This window comes from Coregonus clupeaformis, chromosome 14 (assembly GCF_020615455.1).
Source record: "Coregonus clupeaformis isolate EN_2021a chromosome 14, ASM2061545v1, whole genome shotgun sequence".
Taxonomy (NCBI): Eukaryota; Metazoa; Chordata; class Actinopteri; order Salmoniformes; family Salmonidae; genus Coregonus; species Coregonus clupeaformis.
Genome location: NC_059205.1, coordinates 11,645,264 through 11,667,725, shown reverse-complemented (window position 1 = coordinate 11,667,725; position 22,462 = coordinate 11,645,264). Strand labels below are relative to the sequence as shown.

Here is a 22,462-nt window from a genome sequence, read left to right as displayed (position 1 = left end):
TTTAGGACCTTTAGGTATACCCCATAGAAACACATTGAATAACACATTCATAAATGGCAAAAAAGACAGTCAAAAAATACATCATAAGAAATAAGGTTTCAGGAATTTAACCCCTTATTTTTGTTGGCACAAAACTATACCTCCATACTTCCATTCATTTGTATGGGTTACCTTCAGACGAGTCCCATGACTCGTCTGGGGACTGTAGAGATTTTTTAAAACACTATCATGTTCATGAGTGTCTCCAATTTCCACAGTGGGGTCATATTAGTTTGTAGCCCAAACGGTTCGGATGCTACAGACAGATGTTGGCACATCAGAGTTACCGACTTCAGATGAGTCCCGTGGGGCTTGTGGGGGTCGTAGAGCAAAACGGAGAACCGGTCGGACAATACAGACGTTTTCGGGAGAAGACTGATTTTCGGGATGTCTCATGGTCTGACAAACACTGCTGTAGCTCGGACACCTTCCACCACAGATGCAGAAGGCCGACATAGGCGGATACGGTGGATTGAGACGCAGCCCATGGAAAAGAGCTCTACCTTAAACTGACAGATTTTGATGGGGATTTTTTTATTATGTTACTTAGATTGACACACGGGTGCATCAATAGACTTTTAAGGATTATTTAAATGTAAAAACCACAGCCTCCAAGCACAGCCCCTAATCTCTCTCCTTCTTTCCTGTTTCCACAACAGCTGTCGGCTCCACCGTCTCACAGTGAGCACAAAGAGAATACGAGGGAGAGGGCATCTCTCATTACACATGGATAGATTCACACAGAGCCTGTTGGACTCAGAGAACAGACAGGCACAGATTGTGCACTGTTTAACAGAATCATGTCATGATGCTACGCTCTTAGAAAACAAGGTTCCAAAAGGGTTCTGCGGCTGTCCCCATAGGAGAACCCTTTTTGGTTCCAGGTAGAACTCTTGGGTTCCATGTAGAACTCTCTGTGGAAATGGTTCTACATGGAACCCAAAAGGGTTCTACCTGGAACCAAAATGAATTATTCAAAGGGTTCTCCTATGGGGGCAGCCAAATAACCCTTTTTTGGTTCTAGATAGCACCTTTTTTTTCTAAGAGTGTACACATGCATAGGTGTTGAGTCTGACGCGACATGGTGGGTTGGGGTTGGGGTTGGGGTTGGGGGCGGGGGGCACACCTTTCACCTTCTTAAGCCCAGGTGATTTCTCCTCAACTCATATTGATTGTGAGATCTAGGCAGTGGATTTACATACAAAGTCAGAAGTGTTTAGCTTTACCACAGGATTTGTTATTACACCCTTGTTCATGTGTAATTACATGTATTAGAGATTGTACTACTCTCCTAGTGCTTGTTGTTCTTTTAACCTCTTAAGGCTTTTAATAGAGATCTTACACGGGCAGGAGTACAAGTCTTAAGAGCACTCTGATCTCAAATGCAACATTTATTACACAATGCAGTGGCATACCTACAGGTTATACACATATATGATGTTGAGAATTGATAGATCAATACAACATTACTATTTCCTCTGTATCCTCACAATTGTAGTTTTATCCTACACCTTACATCATGTAGTGCTTCATTTTGTTGTCTTCTTTGATCACATCACAACATATTTTCTATCTCCCTTCTGTTCGATAGAATATTTTTTTGGTTCCTCTAACCTGCACCTGCTCTTATTACATACAACATCATCACTCTCTCACAGAGACATTTTCGTGGCTGCTTTGCACTTTCTTCTTCTTTCACTGTAATTACAGTCTTATTATCTGCTTCCTGTGTTACGTGTAACTCCTTCCCTTCCCCTCATCCATGTTCTCTACACTGCCATTTATGTGTCCTTGGGCTTCCGAAGTATTTCTTACGGATGTCACACAATATACTTCCTAACGCAAATGGCCAAGCTAAGAGGGATGGGTACCGGTATGTGGGCTCAATCCAAGAGGAATTAAATAGACATGCCAATCTTTTTTTTTTTTTGCTAGAGAAAGAGAGGATGGGAGGAGTGGAGTGTGTGAGTGAGTGAGATAGAGAGTGAGTGTGTGTGTGTTTGGGTATGCACACGCTTCTGCTTGTGTGTGTGTGTGTGTGTGTGTGTGTGTACGCTCATGTTCGTGGACGTTTGTGTTTGTGTAAGAGTTGTAAAGTTTGATTTCATTATTTATGTGGCAGCAGTGACATTGATTCCCAAACCAGCAAATGAAACTCCATCTTGCCATGGAACCCACACAGGTCAAGGCGACCAATTACTTAATGAGAATGATCAGGTTTCTAATGTGCCTCTGGCCAGGGCTACTCCGAATTCCTGCAGTCTTTCACAGGACCTATAAAACAGTGTACCCAAGCCTTCCCTCAACTATTGAAGGAAAGAGTCAACATCTGCAGTCTGAGCACCATCAAAACTCCAAATGGCTGAGCCAGCTTTGGAAAGTATTACTTATTAAGAAGTACTCCTAATGTATGATAAAAAAAGAGTTGGCTCCCTCTCTCTTGCCCAACCACTCCAGCTTCTACATAAACTGTCAAAATGTCATTTTTGAGTGTTATGAAAAGTTAGGCCTATAGGCTATGATCAGTTTTATTTTGAAATGTGTTTTTCCCCTTCGAAATAGATAGTGAACCACAACCCCATCCTTTTCTGTCATAACACTGGTCATTCACATATCATTTTGGGTTGCAACCTCACCTCCCTTTTCACTCTCCTTGAATGCTGTCCTTCTCAGTTAGTTGACAATGTCTATTTTTGTCGCTCGCTCATAGCTAACTCTCAGGACCCTGGACAGCACTCCCCCTGTCTCTGCCCCGCCTCTCTCTCCCTCGCTCTCGCTCTTTCCCTCCCTCGGATCTGTCAGCAGGTTGTCTCATAATGGCATACACAACACATCCTACCATATTGCCAGACAACAACATGCTTTTATATCAGTATGCTTTGTGTGTAACGCAATACGACAGCATCTACAGTGTTTTATATAGGCGTTGTGACCACCTCTGGTTACACATTTTGTTGTGCTCGACTATGCAGGCTGTGCGTGCTAGATCATGCCGAATTTTTCTGCCTGGTAATCCAAAACCATGTCTAGTCTTGATTAAATAGTAACCACTGACCTGCAAGTCTCAAGAATTATAACAAAGGAGGATTTTTGACGATTATTTAAAACAATTTCTCGAATGGACCAAGTGTGAATAAAGATAATGGTGCGTAAAGTCGGGTTAGGTGTCATAGGTTTTATTATAGGCTATTATTTTTCAATTAGGCCTTTCATTTCATGCTTATGTTGAATGGTTGAATGTAAGGGTTTATATAAAACTCGTATTATAGACCTATAAACTATCGTAGTGATACAACTGAGTAAGTAGTAATGGTACGATATTTAACGGGCACATTTGGTAGAGACTGCAAAAGCAGATTCAGTTGGAGAGGAAGTGATATTCTGCATGGTTGTTGTGGCAACAGTGGAAAGTCGATAGTCAAGATCCATTGCGTTTATAAATTATTGGCCTTATGTAGATCCCTTTAATCCCTATTTGTGCGATCACATCAAATATGAGAAATCCATTGCGCGCATTGTTTTCGTTAAGAATATCCACTAACATGTGTGCATATGGTTACCAATATTCTAACGAAGGCGGTGGTTTGTCCGTAAGGTGGCGTTTTAAGGCAGGTCCTGGTCAAACCTACCAATGAGACGAGTCGGCTCTATTCTGCTGGGACTGATCGCAATGAACGGGTGTCGGAGCTATACAAGGCAAACGAGCAACCACAGCAAGACTCGGCTTTTAAGGGGATGCGGCATCGATACGCGGGAGCTGTCTATCAGCACCAAATCCCGGACGAAGAGCAAGGCAGCGCGCAGAGCCGAGACCCAAACCCAGTCTCTCCAGTTTTCAGTCTGCCGCCCCCTCCTCCGTCTTTCAGAGAGCGTTCAACTACCACCTCACACTACCAGAACCACCACGAACTGCCTTGTCTGAGCCAGCCCTCTCCGAGAGGTAACCATGCCTGTCAGCCGCAGCACCGCGAACCCCCACCTCTGACAAGCTACGACATCGCCCAACGACCGTCAAACCGGGTCTGTGAACCCGAAGGGCAGCCAGCGCACCTGAAGCAGAACCTTTGGGCCGCAGTCGGCTCGCAGCCGCAGTCAGAACAGCCTGTTATTCAGAGCTGCCACTGCAGTTTTTCCGAGAAGGCGAACCTTTCTCACCAGCGCCAGCCCCTCACTCACCCGCCGCAGCCCTCCCCATCTTTGCCGCCGCCGCCAACGTCGTCCTCTTTGCTGTTTTTGCAGGAATCTAATCGCGGGGAACATTTACAAAGCAGTGCCAATTACCAACAGGCGAGCATCGTGGAACACTGCAGGGGAGAAGGAGGAGGGCTCCGAGACCAGAAGCAGTTGTTGCAGCAACACAGTCAAAGACTCCGACACAGGGACCCCTCCCCTGAAACAATCCGAGCAAACTCGCAGAAAGGGCGCACTGTAAATGTATGTGAGTCAATCGAGGCTAATCAGCGAGCATACGAGTCCCAGACTCAGGACCTGCAGCAGCTACAGCAACTCCCACTATTGCGAGCTCAACAACAGCTACTGGTGGGGAGCAGCTTGCCTATCAACTACTGCGCCAACGGCTCAGGAGAGCTATGTAGGAATAACCAGGCATCACTGCTGCAACAGCATCAGCAGCAGCAAGACGCACTGGGGCTATGTCCCCAGCGTCCGCAGCACTGTGACCAAGACTGCAATAAGCCGGGGAGGACGAACCAAGCCAACCTGCCGCAGCACCATTGCTGTGACTCCCGTGTAAGCCCACCAACGCAGCCGTACGGGGAGAACTCGTCTGCGACTGGCAGCAGCAGCAAGAGCAGCCCTAACTACGGCTCCAGCTATCACCTGTGGCCCGAGAGCCCGCATAAGGGAGAAGAGCGGATACTAATCGAGCATCATCAGGTACATTTCTAATTTGCTCATGCACCGTTGAGATGTAATAATTAGGGTCTGAGAAAGCTGTAACCTGTAAATTGACTTTAGCCTATAACGTTTCTATTCCATGGCCACGCCTGCCACATGATTTTTTTTTTTTTATATAACAGCGCTGTATGTGGGTTATTTGTATGGATGGATACAGTAGGTATGTGTTTCACAGGTAAGGTTGGTAAGGATCTATGTAACTGTGCTACTGCTTCTTCACAAATCCCTCATATAACCTATGACACCCCCGCACGAACAACGCAAGCACACACACACACACGCGCGCGCACGCACACACACACACACACACACACACACACACACACACACACACACACACACACACACACACACACACACACACACACACACACACACACACACACACACACACACACACACACACACACACCTGTTCCATGTTGCAGGAACAGCGAGTCTTTTTTTTTGCGTGTTGAAAAAATGTAATCTGTTCTCCAGCAGCTGGAGAGAACTGTCTGTTGCATCTTCACAGTAGGCTTCTCTCTCTGGTTACACGGTTTGGCATAGTACCAAAGTTATGACAACACGTTTTGTGTTTAAGCACCTTATCATAGTCCCGTTTTTCATTGGATGCTTTGTACTGCAATGTACAAACTAATGAAAGGTTTGGATACACATACTGTGCAAAAGCCAACCCATGACATAACAGACATGTAGCCTAACAGTAAATTCAGGGGGGAAAATAAATGCTGAAATATATTTGCATCAGAGATTGTGCTATTGTAAGTAATATAATTGTTTTATTTAATCTATGTCCTTAAATCATAAAAAAGGTCCTTCTTGTGAATTTATATAGCTTTTACATTAAACTATAAACTATGCATTTTCATATTATGCATGCACCCTCGCTCATCACAAAATGACCAGAACCAAAATGATTTTAACAATCTTTGAATTACCTACATTATACAATCATATTAAAAGCTTGTATAGTCTATCAGACGTGAACAACTACTGCAAGTATTCTGATAGACTCATATACTTATCTATTCATGTTTCCCTCAAGCTTCCTGCTTCCATCTTATTGACTTGCCCTTAATGAGGCTGGCTCCCCCGTTTTGAAATCCCTTAAACAAAACAATTGTGACAGCGCGAGACTGATAAAGTGTATACAATTACAGTATCCTGTAACTCAATAGCTGCTCCATATTGATGGCAGTCTGATATTGTGTCCAGCCTCAATAACATTGGTGTTTTGAAAGGTACCTTGCTGGTCCCATTGTGAGCCTCATGTAAGCACTCTTTAATTATTTCCACTTACTGGTATAGAGGTGTGCCCTTGGACAGGACAGTGGCTCCGGCTGCCGACTGGCTCATGTTGCAAGCCTATATACCTCTAAAGGGAAGATGGGGTCACGTGTGTCATCAGCAGGATGGATGGAGAGACGGAGGAGAAAGCTGTTACAGTAAAGCCTTTGTACTTCTCCTGCCAAACTGTAGTAGGACACAATCATAATCACCCCATATGAGCTTTAAGAGGTCAATACGGTATATATCACTGTGCCACTGCCACCAACCTGATACTGTGTGACATAATGCTTGGATTTATATTGAGGCTGTGTTGCTGTGTTTGCACCTTTTGTTGGCCTTTTTGCTCAGTTTTTTTATGTGTTATTTTCTAAATAACAGAGGCTTATCAAGACTGGTTGTTTTCCAAGAGTAGTCTAATCAAGTCTATCACTATTAGTGCGGTATTTATGTTGGGTATATGATTAGACTTAGGTTAATGCAATGGTGTGAGTCAAGAGCCTGCGATGTCGACAGATCCCCTGTTTTGTTATGATTAGTGGTGCTGTTAAGGCTCCAACCTTTGCTAGAAGAAACGTATTTGTTGATTTAACTTTCTCTATCATTCACCATCAGGCCTCTTGTACAAGGCCCTTTGTTTTAGCTCCATTAGGCGTGCAGTGTTGTGCATGTTTCCACTGGTTATCTTCCCGTCCTCAAGCTCAGTGCAGCCAACACCTTGAAAGTAAACACACACCAATGAACGAGCGTCACCCCCATTCATTAACAGGGGTGGAACCCGGCCACATCCTGTATGCTGGGAGTGAATGGCACGATCTCTGATAACACATTCACATTGTATTGGGGAGGTGTATGGGAAACCATTTTCCTGTGTGTCCGGCATGAAGGAGGGAGTGAGTACTAACCTAAAGGCCTTCAATAATTTATTGGGGTTTTTCCCATTTTTTTGTTCTGCATTTAAGTGCTGCTACTCTACGCTCGCTCACTGAAATAGATTTGTGTTTCCATGTTTGTTGCTATGGTGAGGAAAACCTGGCATTGTATATCTAGACCTCTCTAAGGCATTGCCTGCGTACAGAGAATGAAGGGAAAAATGCCCTCCAAGGTTTGACATACATTGTACACTCATATTGCACACACACACACACACTGGGCGGCTGCTACGGTCCTAATAGGAGATGGCTTCCTATCCTCTCCACTTGAACAGTTCACAGCTCTGTTGCGTTTCATCTGAGTGATTTTGCACAAGGAGAGGTGTATTGAATTACGTGCAGAGTCCAGTTAGATACAAAGAGTGGGGGGTTTCGTCAATAGCCCAGAGCAGTACTGCCGTAGGCCGCCATCGCTCTATATGCAAAATGTTTTTGCTCTGGTTATCCAAGTGCAATTTGTCTCATGTATATTTGACCTCTGCTGCTTGTCCCATGTATATTTGACCTCTGCTGCTTGTCTCGTGTATATTTGACCTCTGCTGCTTGTCTCGTGTATATTTGACCTCTGCTGCTTGTCTCGTGTATATTTGACCTCTGATTCTTGTTTCCTGTTTTTAATGCATGTTGTAACCTGACATTATTCTTTAGTTTAGTTTCTATTTTGTATTTACATTTTTTACTGTGTCCACACAATCACCATAGCACATTGCGTAACAAATGACCCAGGTTCATTTATATGGTAATTTTTGTGCAATCGTAGCCAAGTTAAGTCAACCACATAATGTATCACAGCCATGCATATGCTTGGTGTCTAATTATGTAATTGATCTTGCCTACGTCCTGTGTTAGGGCCATGATCAGAGGACAGGAACCTGGAGAGTATGAATAATGGCACTGCAATTTGATATTGATCATTCATCATGAGATAGAGACTGGAAAAACTTGTTATCAGTGGGATGTGTTTCATTACATCTGCCATAATGGAACCATACCAGTTGGCAGGTGTTTCTGAAAAATTATTGTAACACTAGTTCATATTACAGCAAATTGCAATTCCCTGTAATGCATGTAATACACTATAAGATTGAATGAGATAGCCCTTACAGCAGAGATAGGATACTGTATGTCTCATTTCATCCTACTGTGCCTCTTACACTAAATCAACTCACGGTTCCCTGACTGCACTAAAATATGCGTGTCTGAAAGCATCTCTCACCATTGTGAATTACATTTAGCCCAGTTAGTGCATGTGTACTGTAGCGTGTTGCCATTGTGTGGTTACCCAGGCACTGTATTCCACCCCTTTAGTTTGAAGTCTTAACCCCGGCTAAGGTCCTGGTGCCCTACGGTTTGGATTTGACTGGAGACCACTTAATTGTCTTCTGTATCAAACATAACGCTGCTGTTGTAAACCTCACCAAAAACCCTTGGGCAGATGAATACATATTTCGTGCAAAACAAAAGGTGCAGTCGAGCCGAAAGAGGAGTTTTCATGTTCAGAAACCGCCTTGAACCACTGTTTACAAAGGACACGAATATGAGTTTGCTACATTTCCACAGAGATGTGTGACAGTGTGTCACGATCGTTATGAAAAGCGGACCAAGGCGCAGCGTGATATGCGTACATACTTTATTAAATGTACAACACGAACCAAAACAACAAAACAAACGATACATGAAGTCCTGGGTTGAACACAAACCTTCCGGAACAAGATCCCACAAAATAACAGTGCCAAACAGGCTGCCTAAGTATGGTCCCAAATCAGAGACAACAAGCTACAGCTGCCTCTAATTGGGAACCACCCTGGCCAACATAGATATACACAAACTAGAACACAAACCTAGAAAACTAAACAATGAAACCTACACACCCTGGCTCAACATATAATAGTCCCCAGAGCCAGGGCGTGACACAGTGGGAGGATATCCAGTCTCTGTGGCTGAATTTAAACCCTTTTCACACCGAAATATTTCTATTAGCTGTTTCTACCATAGACTTATGGACTTAGTTATTATACAGACTGGACATGGTGTGGCATTTATTTGAATTTATAAAAAGCAAGGAGAAGTATTCAGAATAGTTACATATTTGTGTAGCCATCATAGGACAAATGTACAATACATGCCATTGTAATGAGTATCACCAGTGTTTGCATAGTGTTGAAACTGTTGTTCTTACTTGCACATCATTTGAATTGGACTCTGTTGATCCACAGTCTCAGTTGATTGAAGCATTGCAGTACAGTTTGATCTCACTGCCTTAGTGCCTGTATCTGTTTAGGATAACTCTCATTGAATTGGATAGAGCATGGCTTTTGCAATGCCAGGATAGTGGGTTCGATTATCGGGACCACCCATATGTAAACAATGGATGCACGCATTACTTTAAGTCGCTTTGGATAAAAGCGTCTGCTAAATGGCATATGCTATGTGTATAATTGTGTTTGAATGCGTCTGTGTGTGCGTGTGTGCATGCGAGATATAGAAATACAGAGAGAGTGTGTAGGCTACTTATGTGTGTGTGAGTGAGTGAGTGAGTGAGTGAGTGAGTGAGTGAGTGAGTGAGTGAGTGAGTGAGTGAGTGAGTGAGTGGGAGGGTGTTAGCAGATTTGTCCTGTTTTTTTATTGAATTAATTACTGAACTTCATTTTTAAGCCCACTTTTTATCATCATGATTTATAAAAAGATCTGAGCTGTATTTTGCGGAATGGGCACATTGACTGGACCAGGCAAAGTGTACCCACCCCTATTCTCCCTAGTAAGTGGTTCCTTCCAAGGTGCACCACAGAGCAAAGATATGCTAGGTAGGACACTAGATACTCTAGTGCGCGCAGACGGTATCGTCAAAGATAGAACGATGAGACAGATATTTCACATGACGTATAAATGTGAAGCATCCGCTTGGCGTTTCCACTCACTACCAAATATGGTAGTGAGAGGAAGCCCAGTGGCCGGCAGTGAGAGAAGATGGAACGAGATGGATTTTGCCCGAAATTCTGCAAATGTTCTCATCAATGAAACATTTGATCTCAATACAGTTTTCTGTTCCCAAAACTAGAATTTGTTACGAGTGTACAAAGTTTTGTAGGCTTTACCCTTTGCTAAAGTTGTAAAAAATAGTGGACAAAGTTTTGTAGGCTTTACCCTTTGCTAAAGTTGTAAAAAATTGCATTGCAAAAGGCGAATTGAGTTATTGCACACGCGCACTTCACAGAGTAGGTGTTCCCTAACGGAAATATGCATATGTATGCTAGAACGCGCCAATAGGATCTCGCTAGCTCGTGCTTGGCTCTGCCTACCTACTTGCTTGTTCTGCCCACTATGACTAATTTGCTCCCATTGGAAACGACAGGCTGTGGTCTATCTTAGTTATAAAAATCTTTGGTATCATCAGTGGAGGAGGGAGAAAGTGTTGAGTTACACACAGCGTTTGATTTGATTTTAGCTGTCGGTGATGGGCAGGACTCACAGAAGGTATGTTTGTAAATGAATTTGATCAAGCTATGTAGCCTATTGATTCCTTCTTGATGAATAAATAAAACACTTAGCAATTTTATGAAGTTGGCTTTAGCTAGCCAGCTAAATAGGTTCCCAACCTCATAACTAGCGACCAAGCATCTTCAGGTTATCAATCAATTTAGAGTAGCTTGTTTAACTATCTTAGCTGGCATGCCTACTGGCAAAGTTGCTAGACTTTAGAAAATACTAATTTGCTTTAATTCTTGGGTTATGATACTATATACCAGTGTGTCAGTTGTACTAAACTCCTAAGGCATAAAAGTTCTTAAAGAACCAATGTGCACCATCAATTAAAATTACAATTGAACAGGTAAAGAGGTATGCATAGATAAACTACGCAGAAAAAATATACATATTTTTGACATAGAATTAGGCATAATGATTATGGCTCTAGATTGCAGGAAAAGCTGTTTCCATCCTCACATACTTCGTGCCCCCTCTAACATAATGGGTGTATGATGCCCCTGGGTGTTAGCATACTAGTACAATCTCCATGCCACGATCTTCCCTTAAAAGCGTAAAGGGCATATGGACTCAATTGCTCCCCACAGTCTGTTGAAACACCTGTTTCCTCCACAATGATACTGGGATGCATTTCATTTGTCTTTGGGAAGATTCTCCCTCCGAGTCTTAACAACAACCTCCATATGCATCTCTGGGCATGATGTCACAAAGAGGAGGGATATCCAACATGATTCCTCATGGTGAAATTCATAGCTATGTGGTTTGATATATGTTGTTATTGTGAACACACACACACACACACACATACACACACAATGTTCATAGCTATGTAGTTCGATATGTTGGTTTGAACACACATGATGATAATGATGATGTTCATCGCTAAGTGGTCGCTATGTAGTTTGATTATCATTGTGAGCAGCCAGTGTGGCTATAGACCTTTCCATTGCTAAGGCCTTGTTGTGTTGTGCAACACTAAAACAAATATAGATGAAAATAATATGGAACCTCCCTCTCTGTGTTTCTAGCGAAAGCCCCCGTTGTGGTTCCATCCTATGGCTCTGTGGTACATCTCACTGCGCACAGACGTCAATTCAACGTCTATTCCACGTTGGTTCAACGTGATTTAGTTGAAATGGCGTGGAAACAACGTTGATTCAACCAGTGTGTGCCCAGTGGGATACAACTGCGCACAGCCCTCCATTACGGCCGTCTGATACTTAACCCCTTTAATGGACTCCCTCACTAGTCCTTTTGTCACTGTGCCAGCTTCTTTTTAACCCTTTCATGGTCAATTTTCTAACCGCCTCAATCCCATTTCTTTCTCTACAGTAAAGGATCCCGAGGGCATTAAAAACAGCAGCACTTAATGTTATTACAATAAAAACACATAATAGAAGCAAACTGTATCTGGGGGCTGTGAGCTCAATTCCCAGAACTTGTATCATGTCGGACATAATAGCCGGGCGTTGGGAGAATCCTATGGAGAATATAGGGATTTTATATTTGGGCCTCCCAACCTCAAAACAACACAGGTTGCGCGAGTAGTATAGTGTGTTAGTGTACTGACTGTAAGTGTCTGGGCAGCGGGTGGGCGGGTGAATACAAATGTGCTGCTATTCCAAATGGCTTCTGTTTCATTTAGCAGAAAAAAGAGGGTTCTAAAGCAGATAAGGAAAATCAATTAGTTTCTAGTGGGAAAGGGTGCTGCCGGAGTCAGAGCCACGTTACGTCACATATCGTCAGGGCTTTCTCTTAGAATAGACCTGGAGGACAGATATCTTGGTGTCATCTTGTGTGTTTCTGTAATTTTCCTTCTGGACTCTAAGGAGAACTAATGTTATGAGAAGGAATAAAACAGGTGTGAAACGCTTAGTACAACCTGGGTCTAATCTCCATGTTAATGCATTGCTCTCTCTCTCTCTTTCTCTCTCTCTCTCTCTCTCTCTCTCTCTCTCTCTCTCTCTCTCTATCTAAGGCTAAGGCTGGACGTATCCACAGAGTCCTCCAGTCAATCTTTACTGAGTTTGTTATGGTATTGATCCATCCTATGCTATAGGTTGTTATGGTATTGATCCATCCTATGCTATAGGTTGTTATGGTATTGATCCATTCTATGCTATTGATGTTTCGGCCTCTGTAGGAATTTAGTGGAGTTGCGTTCTGAGACAGTAAGTTCAGCGCTGTGAGACAAAGTCGTGTGATTGCACCCAGTGCTTGACTTGGACTGAAATAGGTTCCGGTACTGTTTTATATACTGTTGAGCTAATATTCTATAAGAGGAACAGGAGCTCAAGCAGTAGAACATTTGAGGTGCCAGTACTCAGCTCCGGTGAGCTCCTGCCCAAGTCCAGCACTGACTGCACCAATGAAAGGGTATTTATTGCCTGTTTTAATAACCTCAGAGTAGAATTTATGACTGTTTGGCCCTATGATGTCAAATAGTCATGAGGGGGAAAGGCTGCATAATGGTATGATGTAGTCTACTGAGTCAGCAAATGTTGTACATTTGAAAGCAGAGAGGCCTTTACTGGTTTAAAGTGTGTGTGCGTGCCTGTGTACGCGCGTGTGTCTGCACAAGCATGTGAGGGCCTTTTCCTTGAATGTGTGTATTCAGAAATGTGTGTGTGGAGGGGGGCCGACTCATACTGCGAAAATAGAGGGACACACAGGGAGAGACTGTTAGCGTGCATGTGTGTGTCTGTGTGTGTGTATTAGTAGGGTATTCCACCTAATCTAGAATATATCTACATCAATCAAGCATCAATCAAGCGGTAATTGGATTCTATGGAGGGGAATGGGCCAATAGCAAAGAGGAACACGCCAGAGAGGATAAGCAGAGCTTTGGAATGCTGCTCTGTTGCATTTACATATTCAACAGCTAGACAAAATTAGACTAGGATTGGAGTCACACATCAATGTTTAGTTTGGTGAGAAAAGTAAGGATTTGTTATATTTTTGTCACATTCTGTCACATTAAAATTCCACATTTTGTGAGGACCATTGCAAATTCTGCCAGCCAGTCTAAAGCTGTGAAGCATTATGTACTAATACCCTGGTAGTGCGCACGACTAATACCTTGGTAGTACGCACTACTAATACCCTGGTAGTACGCACGACTAATACCCTGGTAGTACGCACAACTAATACCCTGGTAGTATGCACAACTAATACCCTGGTAGTACGCACAACTAATACCCTGGTAGTATGCACAACTAATACCCTGGTAGTACGCACAACTAATACCCTGGTAGTACGCACGACTAATATCCTGGTAGTACGCACGACTAATACCCTGGTAGTACGCACAACTAATACTCTGGTAGTACGCATGACTAATACCCTGGTAGTACGCATGACTAATACCCTGGTAGTACGCACAACTAATACCGGGGTAGCTCACACAACCAATACCCGGGTAGCTCGCACGACCAATACCCGGGTCGCTTGCACGACCAATACCCAGGTATTAGCACGCACGACCAATACCCGGATAGCACGCACAACTAATACCGGGGTAGCACAAACAACTAATACTGGGGTAGCACGCACAACTAATACCCGGGTATTATCGCGCATGACCAATACCCGGATAGCACGCACAACTAATACCGGGGTAGCACAAACAACTAATAACATGGTAGCATGCACGACTAATACCAGGGTAGCATGCACGACTAATACTGGAGTAGCATGCACGACTAATACCCGGGTAAAACATATGACTAATACCTGGGTAATATACATGACTAATACCTGGGTATTAGCACGCACGACTAATATGCACAGATAATACCAGGGTAGTACAAACAACTAATACCCGGGTAGCACGTATGACTAATACCCGGGTAGTTTGCACGACTACCACCCAGGTATTAGTAGGCACAACTTCTAATACCTGGGTAGCACGCACTACTAATACTCGGGTAGCACGCACAACTAATACCCGGGTAGTACGCATTGCTAATACCGGGGAAGTACGCACGACTAAGAGCGGGTCAGTATGCACGACTAATACCCGGGTAGTCCGCCCTACTAATACTGGGGCAGCACGCACGACTAATACCCGGGTATTAGTATGCACAGCTACTAATACCCGGGTAGTACGCACTAACAATACCCGGGTAGTATGTTCCAGCATTATCTATGTTTACATTTACATTCTGTCATCGACTTATGTGCTGAACACATTCAGGGAGTCAAGTCAACGATAAATTCCAGTAAATTCCGTAATTGCGTAAAATTTCAATTAATGACTTCATGAGAACACCTCATAGATCTATGGACAATTTTCGAAACCGAGAACTGAATTCCAATTCATTCTCTGAATTGTCTGGAATTGAAAAAGTAAGACATGCTACTAATGATGTCCTACTGTATATTTCTCCCAAGAGAGTCCCACAACCTTCAGTTAGAACGCTCTGATCACAGTCTTATTCAGACTCTACGTAGAGTACTCTTAGAAAAAAGGGTTCCAAAAGGGTTCTACCTGGATCCAAAAAAGGTTCTTCAAAGGGTTCTCTTATGGGGACGGCCGAAGAACCCTTTTAGGTTCTAGATAGCACCTTTTTTTCTAAGAGTGTGTGTCTCCTTTCGAGGGGACAGCTTTGTGTGTCCTAATCAGTGCACTATTGTGATGCTTCTGAACGCCTAGTGCATTATTAGCCCTAACAATGACCAACACGGGTAATATACCTGTCTTGTCATCTCTGTAGTTTTTTTTCCTTCTTGTTTTGGCCATAATTTATTTATATTTTCATCTCAGAGGAGAAGAGGGGGATGATAATGCCGCTTCGGGAAGCCTGTAATTGTGCCTGTTATCAAACTGCAGTCATTTTAACCACAGGCGTTGCTCAAAGGACGACCCATACTGATTCCACTGAGGAAAACTCCTGCTGAGTTGTCTTTTCTTCTGGGAAATGCACGCTGACTGTTGTACATAGGATTGTACTTTCTTAGAAAGATTACAAATATGCTGAACAAAAATATAAACGCAACATGCAACAATTTCAACTGTTTTACAGTTCATATAAAGGAAATCAGTCAACTGAAATAAATTCATTAGGCCCTAATCTACGGATTTCACATGACTGGGCAGGGGCGCAGCCATGGGCCCACCCACTTGGGAGCCAGGCCCAGACAATCAGAATGAGTTTTTCCCCACAAAAGGATATTATTACAGACAGAAATACTCCTCAGTTTCATCAGCTGTCTGGGTGGCTGGTCTCAGATGATCCCGTAGGTGAAGAAATCGTATGTGGAGGTTCTGGGCTGATGTGGTTACACATGGTCTGTGGTTGTGAGGCCGGTTGGACGTACTGCAAAATTCTCTAAAATGACTTATGGTAGAGAAATGAACATTCAATTCTCTGGCAACATCTCTGGTGGACATTCCTGCAGTCAGCATGCCAATTGCATGCTCCCTTAAAACTTGAGACATCTGTGGCATAACGACACATTTTAGAGTGGCCTTTTATTGCCCCCAGCACAAGGTGCACCTGTGTAATGATCATGCTGTTTAATCAGCTTCTTGATATGCCACACCTGTCAGGTGGATGGATTATCTTGGCAAAGAAGAAATGCTCACTAACAGGGGATGTAAACACATTTGTGCACAAACTATGAGAGAAATACGTTTTTTTGTGAGTATGGAACATTTCTGGGATTTTTTATTTCAGCTCATGAAACATGGGACCAATACTTTACATGTTGTGTTTATATTTTTGTTCAGTATATATTAGTAAACCATGAGTTTATGCTGTTAACTGTGCATACTGTATAATACACAGCAATGTACAATGTATAATGTATAATATAATACACAGCAAGGATTCTAGAAGCAATTGGTCGCACCGTTTACATTGAAACGTTGTCGTTATACTGTCTATAAAAGTATGAACATTTTCAAAGCCACATAGACAGTCTGAATGGGTGGTGGTGTTTTACATGTTTACTAGTAAGACGTACTGAGATCCTGGCTGGCGCTGTTGGTTGGGTTGGACGGCCCTGCCCTGCCCTAGCCTGTCACAGAAATATGACAACGTGACAAACCGTCAACTATAGCCTACAGCTCTCCATCTCAACAGGGGCAGGCTGAGGAGGTCCCCAGGGGTCCTCTCTTTCTTTATTTCCTTCCCTCTCACCACCCTCCCTCGTGTCCCTTCATTTTCCCTGTATGAGTTGGCCCCCTCCACACATGTGCCACATGTCCGAATACACAGCAGGCAGGCACACACCTCTCTCCCTCCCCACTATTTTCCAGTTGGGCCAAGACACACACACATGCACGCACTCTTAGAGGGATGAGTAAAGCAAGCAAGCAAGCAGAGAGAGAGAGAGAGAGAGAGAGAGAGAGAGAGAGAGAGAGAGAGAGAGAGAGAGAGAGAGAGAGAGAGAGAGAGAGAGAGAGAGAGAGAGAGAGAGAGAGAGAGAGAGAGAGACAGAGAGACAGAGAGACAAGAGAGAGAGAGAGAGAGAGAGAGAGAGAGAGAGAGAGAGAGAGGCAGAGAGGCAGAGAGTTGCAGTGCTTCATCTAAACTGTTCTGCACTGTGGCTTTTCAATTTGATTAGGAGGCTCCATTTCATACGGGCAGGATGCTGTCTGCCATTCAGAATGAAATTGAAGCGTTCGCCGGGACAGACAGCCATCCCATGTCTCCTTCTGAAGGAGGATCAGCGGACAAAGTCAACCGCGGCCTGTTGTGCCCCTCACGGAACACTTTGTGTCCCAATGGCACCCTACTCCTTATATAGTGTAGGGTATAGGGTACCATTTAGAACGCACACTTTTCGTCGGGGGTGAGAAACAGGAGAGAGCACCCTCAGCATGGCAAAGAGTGTGGTTTTAAGTGGATATTATTAAATGCATCATACTTTTTTGTTTATTCTGTTTGGAAGTCAAATACGATGAACTGAAATGCATGGGAATTCACCTAAATGAAATGCATCACAATAGAGAATCAGTAGTTAAAATGTAAAAATGTAGTATATTATGTGTTGTGAGTTGCGAGGAAGGTACAGTGTGAGCTCTTATGGGATATCCATGTGAGATTTGCCTGAAGAAAAAGGTTATGTATTACTGTACATCCATCTTACCTTCTTGTATTTCTCTTGTGCTGTCTCCTATACGGTATGGACACACCCATCTAGCAGTCAGTCAGTCAGCAGTCAGTGGTATGAGAGTCTGCAGCATAATGGTCAGAAATGGAGACCGAAGCCAACGGGAGAAGCGCATTCTTCCATCTCTCTCCATCTCTCTCCATCAATCCTGTTCATTATGTTATTGGAATAACCTGTCATGGCTGCTTTTAGTTTACTTCCCTTGGCTGATACGGCAGTCACGTCATGTCCATTTGCTTTGATCGATTGTCATTTAATCACTGAACAAAGCAAACTTTGTCATTGTGTTTTATTTTCATGAAATAAAACACATGAATGGTCATTTTATTGGGGAAATTAATGATGACAAATAGCCGTCGCTAGGGAACTGTAATTGTCCCACCTTTGTAAGCAAAAGGAGAGGTGCTAATATCTAATGACGTTTAAGGTCTTTCAAGCAACATTTATAGTAGGAATGCGCCACTATCTGAAATACGTTTCATAGAGGGGTCTTAATGGCTCTGATGATGAAGCTCTTTAAAAGAGTAAAGGGGATTAGAACACTATGGTTCCCTCTAATCCTTAACCTTTAGTCTGGTCTGGTCTGTGTCAGGAGATAGCGTCAGTGGGCCGGACTTACTGTAGTACATTTCCATTATGGGAATCAGAGTTTATTTCCGAACACATTTAGAGGCATTAGGGAGCTCACTCAAGCCAAATGAAAAGGCAGTGTTGTCAAACACCCCCCGCTATTAGTTTTACAAGCCATTATGATAATCTAAGTGAACTCCCAGAAGAGCTGTGGAGATGCCGCTGGAATGCACACTCAACTGCCATTTGTATACGCTTCTGCACTTCCAAGGTCCGTGTAACTCCTCAATTCCTCTACTTTCCCACCTAATTTAATTCTCGCCTCTCCTTGAACCAGCGCTGCAATATAATCACACTCTGGATCAAGGATTTACATTTCAGTCATTTAGCAGACGCTCTTATCCAGAGCGACTTACAGTAGTGTGAGTGCATACATTTTCATACTTTCTCTTATAGGTCCCCCATGGGAATCAAACCCACAACCCTGGAGTGGCAAATGCCATGCTTTACCAACTGAGCCACACGGGATTGGGCTGAGCAGGATCCCTCTTCAATTTAGATGCAGTTTTTGACATACAGAGAGGAGACGAAGACGCATTTTTGGCTGAAGAATGTCCTTGTTTTCCCTTTGCAGAAACTCTTGATTCAGTTTTTCCTGCATCTCTGATTATAGAAGCACCACTCACTCAGTCACTCAGTCTTTTGGACACCCCAACTCTGGGCTCTGCAGGAAAGAGTGTTTCTTTAACAGAAAACAAGGTCACGCAGCACATTAATCTTTCATGACAAAATTTGTGCAGCGCAAAGAGGACATTTTCTGCACTGTAGGGTCCACTATTAGTTATATGGCTTTATTTATACATCCATCTCCATTTATTATTCATGTGCTTTTGCCCTGCAGATTTGGATGCGCTTTTCTTGAGGGACAGCTGATATGCGTGCAATGTACAGCAGAACACACAACACAGAGATTGCCATCCCTAAGCACTGATTTAGTGCAGGGCAGTGTTTCTGGTTCGTGCTTCTGGTTTGTGGACCGGCTCCGGCCCATGGGACATTGCTCAAATTGAAGTTATAAAGGAAAGGTGCTCCTCAGAGAAGGAGGACTATACTGTAGTTTCCCATTCTCTGACACCAGACCGATTTGGTGGTCTGTTTCTCTAACATCCGCTTGTGTTTTTGTCTGCCAGGCAGCCACTGAGCAGAAGAAGCTGAGCCATGCTGGATCCAAGCCCTCCCTCTCCGAGAGCAGCGGCCGACTCCCTCAGATAGCCATGAACACCTGCAAGTACAATGGCGGCGTAGTGAGACCACTGGGCAGCCTGGCGTCTTCGCGGCGCAACCTAGCAGAGCTCGACTCGGAGACGCAGCCCCTCCAGACGCTGCACAGCTCCGGCCTGGAGGTGGTGATATCCAAGGGCAACGGCGAGGACCCCAGCAAGGCGTCCAACGAGAGCCTGGTCAGGGACGGAAACGGTGCTCCTGTGAAGAAGAACAAGGACATCGGCTATAGGCTCGGCCACCGGAGGGCACTCTTTGAGAAGCGGAAGAGACTCAGTGACTACGCCCTCATCTTCGGAATGTTCGGGATCGTCGTCATGGTGACTGAGACTGAACTGTCCTGGGGAGTTTACGGCAAGGTAATTAGTGTGGGTGGTCTTTTTGTTTGTTGAATACCTCCAATACTGCTATACTCTGAGTCGCTATACACAATTTCCCCACTGTGGGGGAAAACACGAGGGAGTTCTCATAGACCGCCAGCAAAAAAAGCCTCATGTTGCTTATGAATCCATTTCACACTACTTTTGGATTATAATTGAATTGTAAGGCTTGTATGAATGTCCTGCTTAATATATTGTTTGTGTCATCGTCGCAAATCAACTGCATTATACTTAAACACTTCAAATTCAACCAGTAAAATGTCAATGAGCGTTAGCATTCTAGCTAACTGCTGCATTCAAAATAGGATTTTTGCAACTATCACAACCAAATGTAATCTTAGAAACTGTTCAAGCAATAATCAAAACAACATTGTAATCCTATGAGAACTCCACCAAAAATGATTTAGTTTTGAAGTTATAACTACGTAAATCTAGGCTATGTTGAATGGGCACAGACGGCAAATGGCAGTTGTTTTCCCCCATACTTGTTTATGACGTGAATAACGACTCGGAGTATACTATGTTTAGATATGAAGTAATGTTAAACATGGTGAACACACAGTGAACTGCATAGATATCTGTGGAAGTAGAATGACAATTATTGCGATTCAAACAAAAACCTGCCTGAACATCATATTTATGAGGATGGCCTTTTTGAATTGTTTGATTTCGTATTGGAATAGACAACTACTGCAGTATCAGAGGGCAGAGCTTGGGCAAAGGGCTGTTTTCACTAAGCTGCTGCTGGTATTTTGAGAGTCACTTTGAAGCCTGCCCTGCAGCCAAACACGACGCTGCCCAATCACAATAGAGAGAGCTGCTTCAAAGTGTCTGACATTATCTCTGCCCAGCGCGTGGGAGTGTCAGGACAACCCAACATGGCGGCAGGCTGTTGTAATTTCAGGGTCGCCATGGCCTGGTCACGACTCCCTGACCTATCATTAGCTTCATCAACCAATCAATTTGGATTTGGGCAGTGCTTTCTGTGCAGAACATTTGTCACAGTGCACTTAAGGAAAGGTTTGGCCCCAATGTTTCCAAGACTGCACTGTTGGCTAGCGTCACCACATAGTCAATGCAACGAGCCAGCATGATAGGCCTAAGTAGTAGCTGGATTTTTTACAACTGCATGAGGTAAAGTAAGATTAAGCAGCAATGTTTTGGTTAAGTCCAGCCAATTTGAATTGATAAATTCAATATTGCCGATATGTGTCTATGAGGTTTCTATTAACCAATTTTCAAAGTAAATTTAGATTAATTGTCGAGTTGACCTGAGTTGAAATTGAACTGACCCACCCCAAGAGAGCATATCAACATCCATTTACAGCGACTTGGTCGTCCGCAGCCTTGACAACAGAGCAATGGGCAGCTTTTACAATCGCCCGTGACGATTATTTAAGAATGATTCCTATTGTTGTTTTTGTCGCTGTTGTCAGGATTACAACCCCCCCCCAATTCATTATATAACATGTTTTATTCCCACCACTATTACAGCTGATTCATCAAACCGCTTTTTACCCACAGAGGGAACTCTAGTAGTGCAGGTCCTTATTCCAAAGATCTATGACCCCTTTATAGGCGTTGCAGCTCTAGCATCCAAACGATCAATTCATCACTCCCACCACTCACGGTGGGTCGCTTCCTGCTAATGCTAGAAGGTGCACAACATAACGGCTCCGTTTCTGCATCCAGGCTACTATTAGATGAATGATGAATTAAAAGTTTGCATACTGTTTAGAGCCAATGTTTGACCTCTACTTCCTGCTACTGTCATGTTTTGAGAGAACACTGTGATGCTGTTGTTTTTAGATCAAACCCCTTTCCTCAGCTGTCTCATTAGGTTCTAAGCTAATAATATGTGATGTTTTCATTGTCTGTGTTCCTCTCCCTACTACTAGCTACATTCACTCTAAAGGAAAACCTTTTTGGAAGATAGAAGTTAGATGGATTTATTTTGGTCTTGTTCACTCCAGCCAACAATATCTTTTTATTTGTCCACCATGAAGACTGCCTAAATGATTTCACAAAAATAAAACAAATCTAAGTTGAAGATTTCTTACGCAGTTTATATTAATGCTTTTACATTTACAGTTCTGAGGTGAAGCCAAGGTATGACCACTCCTCTGAAAGTCAACATAGGTTGTACATGCTATGTAATCGTCAAAAATATTCTTAATTTATTTTATATATTTATATTTCTCCTCAATATTACTGTATCTCTAAACTATATTTCTTATGTGTCTGTCTCTCACTACAGGAATCTTCGTACTCATTTGCACTGAAATGCCTTATCAGCCTTTCCACTGTTATATTGCTTGGTCTTATAATAATGTACCATGCCCGGGAAATCCAGGTGAGTCGAAATAGTGCAACAATGTGGCAGGAAATACCTTTTCATTATGTTGTCATTTATGGGCCGGTGTGGTGATTGCCTGAATTGCTTGAACATTG

The 22,462-nt window shown here is 43.3% G+C and overlaps 1 protein-coding gene across 2 annotated transcripts in view; it reads left to right on the top strand.

Annotated features, from left to right (window-relative positions):
• The first annotated feature begins 3,616 nt into the window (after positions 1 to 3,616).
• Positions 3,617 to 22,462, top strand: part of LOC121580755 (small conductance calcium-activated potassium channel protein 2) — a 46,646-nt gene continuing 27,800 nt past the window's right edge. For both annotated transcript variants that reach the window (XM_041895777.2, XM_041895776.2), the window contains exons 1-3: positions 3,617 to 4,935; positions 19,541 to 19,990; positions 22,269 to 22,364. In XM_041895777.2, coding sequence (XP_041751711.2) covers positions 3,775 to 4,935; positions 19,541 to 19,990; positions 22,269 to 22,364 — 1,707 coding nt within the window. In that variant the 5' untranslated portion in view covers positions 3,617 to 3,774. The remainder of the gene's footprint in view (positions 4,936 to 19,540; positions 19,991 to 22,268; positions 22,365 to 22,462) is intronic.